Source organism: Polyodon spathula, unplaced genomic scaffold (assembly GCF_017654505.1).
Source record: "Polyodon spathula isolate WHYD16114869_AA unplaced genomic scaffold, ASM1765450v1 scaffolds_579, whole genome shotgun sequence".
NCBI lineage: Eukaryota > Metazoa > Chordata > Actinopteri > Acipenseriformes > Polyodontidae > Polyodon > Polyodon spathula.
Genome location: NW_024472068.1, coordinates 1 through 7,365, shown reverse-complemented (window position 1 = coordinate 7,365; position 7,365 = coordinate 1). Strand labels below are relative to the sequence as shown.

Genomic DNA, 7,365 nt, shown 5'->3' with positions numbered 1-7,365 from the left:
GCTGGATGGAAACCCGGCTCTGTAAACATTATGTGGAAAATAGCCAAATCTTTCATTGATCCTTGACTGATAATCTTCCCTGAGAAATGAACTCCAGCTTCACATCATGTCCAGTCAGGAGATTGAGAGAATTGTGAAATGTGCTACAGTGTAGCTGCGTCTCATTGAGCACTTCATGAGTCACATGAAGAGACGTGTTTATTAAAGCAGTTTATTGAAACTCCAGCACCAGTAATACAATACAGCAGCAGATTCGGTCTTTCAGCATTAAAATAGTAAAAGACTTTCAAACCAGCACTCAGAACTAAATCCCAGCTGACTGCAGACCCCTCCATCTCGCACTCTGTATCTCTGAATCAGATGTCTTCAAGGGTCCAAAGTAATCAACACGACCCAATGTAAAATTCTTTTTATTAGACCCGGATCCAACCTGGCCCAAAAAAACAGTGGAGCGCTTTCCCTAGCTTAGTATATACACTGACTGGATCCAGTATTAAAGCAGTGGGTTTATTCCAGTCAACCTGGGAATCTAGCTGATCTAGACACTGTTCATTCCATCATGAACCTACATAGTTTAAAATTAAATACATAATATGTTTGTTAAAAGATACAAAGATAAATACATTATCTGAAAATCAAATGAACTGAAGCACAAGCTCGTAAACGCAGGATTCTATTACAAACTTCACACAAGAGTAAACTCGTCAAATTTGTGTTTTGCAAAATCAATTTTCCTTCTTTGTCCACAATAACAACGGCTGATTCATTGCCATTTTCTGGGAGCTTTTGTTCATGGAATTTGTTTTTCTTAATTTTTTCTGTCTCGTCCTTTATAAACAAATCCATTACTCTGACTTTTAAGGCTGCGCTCTGCAAGCCATGTCATGTGCTGCTGGGGGAAGCCAATCCACGCAACAGGAATTACAAACAATGATTTTTAGTACCAAAGAGAGCCTCTTCAATAGTAATCAACAGTTTGTGTATTACTGAGTAAACAAAATCAGACCCGACCCAAGAGTTGCGTGAAAATTTTGCACCTGAAAACCTGTTTGGTGTGGGTCGGGTCTCGGGTCTCGGGTCCTTGGGTCCGTGTAGACCCGTGAAGACCTCTACTCTGAATGCATTTACACAATTCTTAGCTCAGGCAGATTTCTCCAGGCTGTAGTTTTGCACCCAGACTGGTTTTCTTTTTGGTGTAACAACACTTTCTCAAGTCCCTTATTGTTTTGACATTTATTTTTTTTGCCACCATGTCAAAAGTTCACTTCCTTCCTGTATAATGCAACCCCACCTGAGCCTCCACTCCCATTCCATGCTGCACTGCAAGTGCGGGTCCTACTACCTGCAGCACAGGAAGGAAATGACTGTGGTGAGGAAAGGAGAGTGTCGGAGTGAAGATGAAGAGGAATGAAAAATGTACCTTTTCAAAACTTAAAACTGTGCGTTCGTGCGTTCTCTCCAGTCATTTTTGCAGAGAAAGGTAGCAAGCTGATTATCTGTCCCCATCACAGAACAACGGAATAAAGAAATAATCCTTCAAATGTGACACGGGATCGACCCCCCCCAAGACAAGTTAAGCAAAAACTATTTTAATATCTGCATGAAGTCACACGTTAATGAGCAACTTGAAATCCAAACTGTTCTTGTTGATGTCCAGATTCACTGTGTATCTGTTTGCATTTTATCACGTCCAGGAAACTTTATAATTATACCGTTGAATGCACCCCTGTGTCCTCATTAGAGCTCTCAGAATCATGTCTGGCCTTCAGTGCACCAGTGTAACCATTAACCTGTAAGACCTACATCAGTGAGAAATACCATAGAGAATACATATGGACTTTCTTACACCCACGAGGGGTGTTGCAGGGGGACAGGAGCTTGTGTGTTAGACATGATTCTGAGAGCACCATAGAGCCTGCAGGGATGCTTTACAAGTCCCAGTCCAGGACTGAAACAGAAAATGATATAACGTGAATCTCACAGGAACCCATAAACTAAGCTTGTCATTCAAAGCATTGGATTTACCCAGAACTGACATCAAGCATACTTCAGCCATATGCGATTGTAGTTTAAACATCTTGTTAAGCCCCTCTATTATAAATTGCAAGCACAGGGAGCTTTCAATAGAGTCTGAGGGCTGATTTATCTTCAGTGTGATGGACTGGCCCTGTCTTTAAAGAAATGTATTAACCATGTACTGTAAAAAGCACCCTGAAATGTCTATTAGTGATTCACACACTACTGTGATTACAAGCACTGCACTTGGAAATGATTGATTTTCTTGCACAGAATATATTTTGAGTGCATCCACTACAAGAAATCAGACAAAAAACTAAAATCCAAGTGACGGTGCAGGCAAACCCACGGTCAAAAATCAACCAGTTCTGCACAATAAATTCAGCAAGTTAGGCATTCTGTACACGGGTCACAGAAAAATCTAAACAGATCTGAAGTAATAATTACAGAATGCTTTCTTCTTACAAGCAATCCTTGCGTACTTTGGTCAGTACAGTCCTGGGTGATCAGTGGGAAAGTTCAGTTGAAGTCGCACCTTATTGCATTTGCATAAAGAAAAGCTGAAACAAAAAGAGCTTGGCTGTGCTGCCCCGTGTGTTTGGAACCTTGCCAAGCATGTGTCTTAAAGGGCTGGAGTGCTTCGCTGCCATGCCATGGAAATTTACTCAGATACGGTCAGACAGGTCTGATTGAAAGCACTAGTTGCTTTGCGTTGATACATCCTGATACGAATAATTTAGAACAAAGTTTCGGGCTGGCAGTGACGAGAGAGGGAGTGCGCACCTCAGTCCTGATCTGAACACCTCCTGCCTGCCTGCCTGCCTGCCATCCAGTCCTGGGCCTCTCCCAAGCAGAGACTGACAATTGTACCCGTTTTTGTGCAGCGAGTTGGAAGTCTGTTGAATTAGCTCCTCCAAGCCTCCTCAGTAAGGACAGCACTACGCTACTTGCTGTCTACTAAATGATTCCTGATTGATGAACAAATGCTAGTCGGTTTGAATACATGCTTTCTGCACCTCACTAAAGCTCCTGGCTTCACACCAAATAATCATTTTAATGACTCCTGATTGCACCTCATTGCACGTGACCGCTGCATGATTTTAGTGTGTCTTCAATTCAATGTGACAAACATTCCAAGTTCTGTTCAGAGCATTGTGAAATCCAGGTAGATAAGCAATGTTCCACATAGCAGCATGTTGATGCAGGCTGCAGACGAGATGTTCTTGGGGTCCTCTCTCTGTCTCAGTGCTCTGGGATTGGGGTGCTGGATCTCTTAGTTAGGCTCTGAGGCTGTGCTCCTGGGCACTAGGTTGGTCCTCAGTGGCAGGGAGGTGTCCACCCACGTGCCCGGCTGTGAGATCATGGCTCTCCAGACAGCAATCTCCTCCTCTGTGGAATCCATCCAGCTCACAGGCTGCCCGTAGCTGAACCCTGGAACACAGCCCGGGGGCAGAGTGTTAATCAACATGTGACAAATAAACTGGAATTCAACAGGGATGGAAATAAGACTCCTATTGAATAGCTGTTTACCCGTTTCGTGTATATGTTACAAGCTCAGGTGTGTCTTATTAAACTCAAAGTAAAACCAGGAATGGATCTAACTGCTACGAAACGGGAGATTTTCCATCCTGAATTTGGAAAACTCAAATTACTTTGAGGACCGCTGCTTTCTAACAATGAGAAGCACCAGCAAGCTGTAAACAGACACACAGTGGTGCAAGCCCCGGTTGCCACCCCTAGGTGGCGCTGTACCTGTGCCCATGCTGAGTCGCACGCCCCCCAGTAGCAGGCTGGAGAAGGTCTGGTGCTCCCACAGCGTGAACTCCGCGCAGGCCTCCTTCAGGTCCTCTCTCTGGAAGCCGTCGTACACCATGGTGTGGTTGAAGGTGGGGCTCAGGGTCTTCTTCACCACGCGGGTCTTCTGACGGCTCGACTTGCTGTCGTCTGGGAGCACATAGCTGAGAGAGCAGGACGGGGGGGAGAGGGACTGTGAGGGATTGCAGCTCAGCTATTACTACTGCTAAAAGGAGTTTATTACTCTTGTCCTTAATATATGTTGAAAGTTTACACTGCATCCAGAACTTTCAAACCACCGTATACACAGCAGCAGAACTAAACAGTATTACTAGATTTGAGTACTTCTAAGTGGCATCTATTGGTTCCTTTTCTGTTTGCAGGCCCTTTGTATAATGCTATCACAAGGACAGATTTAAACGCAGCGTGCGTTCAAGGTTCTTTGGCGCCCCTACCTTTTGAGGAAGGTGTCGATGGTGCTGCCCTTCGTGGGAATGATGTTCTGAGCCTCCTTCAGCCAGAAATGGAGCTCTCCAGTTAAAGGAGTGCCGCTGCCTGAGAGAGGAGAGGAAAGAAAACACTAGAGACACAGGACCACCACGCATCACAGAACCACACAGACCACCAACCATACAGGAGCCACACAGAAGCACACAGACCCACCAACCATACTGAAGCCTCACAGAACCACACAGACCACCAACCATACAGGAGCCACACAGAAGCACACAGACCACCAATTTGAGAGGCTCCGCTCAGCAACACTGCAGTATTATAGCGCTCTGGTCTGTGAAGAACCATTCAGTAACATTGCCAGCGACAGCAGCAGTAAAATTCTGCCCGACAGCCAATGGCATCGCACCACGTGTGTGTGCCCCGGCCTTATCAGCATGTATCCAGTCTACCACCATCTCTAACGGGGCACAGCAGGGGCTCTGTTATTGATTAAGTGGCATTATATCTGCTGCTGGTTAGATCAAATGAACCACCTCTATGGTTTCTCCAGACAGAAGTGCGCTGGAGTTCTCTCACCTTGTGAGCCAGCTGGGATGAACTGCAGAGCCAGGGAGATCCTCCCTCTGCTGCTAATGCAGTCGGGAGACATGGGGGTCTGCAAACACACACACAAATCAATCTCTTTGCTGGAGCAACTGTTCCAGATCTCACAATCAAAAACATGTGTTACATAAAAACAACCTGGACTGTAAGACAGACAGACAGCCTCCATACACAGTACCTCATATTCTGCCAGCAGGGGAACTCCTAAACTAAGCAGACAAATATTTCAGCTGGTGCCTTCAGCACTATAACAGAGGAGGTCATTCTTTACTTACGGTGGTGACCATAACATCAATTTGAAGACACTGAGAAAACTCCTCGTCCATAATATAAGCTAGTAAAACTATTTTATAAAATGGATTTTAAAATTGCTACATATTCTAGAAATACAGTGCTGTTACAGTTATGAATAAACATCTATTCCTCACTCATTCCATAGCAGGGTTAGTTCCCTGCTTCTTCCCCACTTGTGCCCTGACTCTGCTCTGCCTCTTTGCCCTGACTCTTTGCCCTGACCCTTTGCCCCGCCTCTTTGCCCTGCCTCTTTGCCCTGCTTTACCTATAGATTCCCAGCTGCTTGTGCTTTGCATGTTTGGATCACTCACCCGGGGAAGCAGGTCGTGCCAGGCGGGCTGGCAGTCGCTCCAGTCCCAGGTCTCCATGGCGACCTCTACCTCGCCCAGGAAGAAGTTCCGTCCGAGGGGGTCGTGGTGCCACACCGACAGGTTGAGCGTGCGGCTCCTCAGATCCGCCATCGAGATCTTGTACTGCGTCATTCCGAATATCAACAAGTCAATTTACACGTTAGTTGTTTTTCGTGGTATTTGACACTAATTCCTGATCAGAGAAGCGTTTCCAATGTAAACACTCGCTTGTTTAAATGATGTAGCAACAACTGCTGAGGGGCTCTGATGTGTGACCGGCAGGAAGTGAAACCTGGAACAGGAAGCTCACCTTGAGGGTCTCGTCGAAGACGGGGTTGATGCTCTTCTTCTTCACGCTGGTCTTCCTCTTGCTGTGGGACGACTTGTCTGGGAGAAGGTAACTCTTCACATACCTGGGCCGGGAAACACACATGGATAAGCAGGGAGGCAAACAACACACACGAGAGAGAGCTATTGATAAATCAGACCAACAGCTGCGCTTTGGGAACAGCAAAAATAATGTGTTCAAGTTCTGTGCTAATATTCCCTTAGTTTATTATGCATGTTTATCACACAAGAATAACTTCTTCCTATGCCTTGTGTTGACTGTCTCGCATGAAGTCCGACACCTTGTTATTAGACAAGATGACCCTCTCCACTCGCCTTGTCTGGCACCTTGAATTAAGTAGTACAGCTGTGACAGATCTGTCTGTAAAAGTAGGGATTTTATATTTAAATGGACAAATAGAGGGGTTCTTGCACCTTTCCCAGGTCAGAATGAAGTACAGAATCATATTGATGGAAAGATGCACTGCTGTGCAAAAGTCTTAGACATGTTGCATTTTTCTACTCTGATGCATTATAGCATCAACAATTTACTCAAAGCCTCCGCTGGTGTTTTCTACTATTAGAACAATCTTGACTTGCATAAAGAAGGAAAAAACATTGAGCGCAATGGAACGCATCACTCGATTTCAAGATGTGGTATCCGAAGCATAACCAAATCAACAGTACGAAGGTCACTCTTGAAATCAGGTCTTAAAACGATGTGTTGGAGTAAGAATACCTCTGTTAAAAGAAAGGGGAACAAGACTAAAAGGCTAAAATATGCACAAGAACACAGAAATTGGACTGTGGAACAATGGTCAAAGGTGCTTTGGATTTCTATTCCTTAAGGATATTATCTTCAAGTATTGCTCAATCTTGTTAGACAGCTTTTTGGGGCTTCCAGTCCTGGGTTTGTCTATTGCAGGTGATGTTTCTCTGTACTTTTTGATTATGCTTCGGATACCACACCTTGAAAATCGAGAGATGCGTTCTATTTCACTCAATGTGTTTCCTTCTTTATGCAAGTCAAAGTTGTTATAATAGTAGAAAACACTTGTGGAGGCTTTGAGTAAAATGTTGATGCTCATAATGCATCAGAGTAGAAAAATGCAACACGTCAAAGACTTTTGCATAGCAGTGTAGACACATACAAAGACAGACAGACAGACAGACATTGTGTCTCACGGGTCTGAGCGCTGTTTCTTGGCCTCAGCGAGGTCTTGGCAGCGGGACACCTTGATTTGGAACTCCCCCTTGTGGCTGTCATAGTGCAGTGCGAACAAAATACTGCCCTTCACCTCCAGAGAGCCAAACTCCCCTGAGCTGAAGAGACTCATCATACTGCCGTTGAGCTGGGGAGGAGATCACAGGAACATACACAGGGTTACATTCAGAGTCACACAATACACACACACGGTTACACACACACACAGGGTCACACAATATACACGGTCACTCACACACACAGGGTTACGCACTGTCACACTCACACACAGTATCACGCACACAGTCAAATACACACACA

The 7,365-nt window shown here is 45.0% G+C and overlaps 1 protein-coding gene across 1 annotated transcript; it reads right to left on the bottom strand.

Annotated features, from left to right (window-relative positions):
- Positions 1-1,573: 1,573 nt before the first annotated feature.
- sytl1 (synaptotagmin-like 1) lies at positions 1,574-7,222 on the bottom strand. The gene is made up of 7 exons (XM_041240473.1): positions 7,026-7,222; positions 5,824-5,926; positions 5,475-5,636; positions 4,843-4,921; positions 4,266-4,365; positions 3,769-3,974; positions 1,574-3,447 (listed from the first exon to the last, which is right to left on the bottom strand). The coding sequence occupies exons 1-7, from the start codon at positions 7,178-7,180 to the stop codon at positions 3,290-3,292; spliced, it is 963 nt and encodes a 320-aa protein (XP_041096407.1). The 5' UTR covers positions 7,181-7,222; the 3' UTR covers positions 1,574-3,289.
- Between the last annotated feature and the right edge of the window lie 143 nt (positions 7,223-7,365).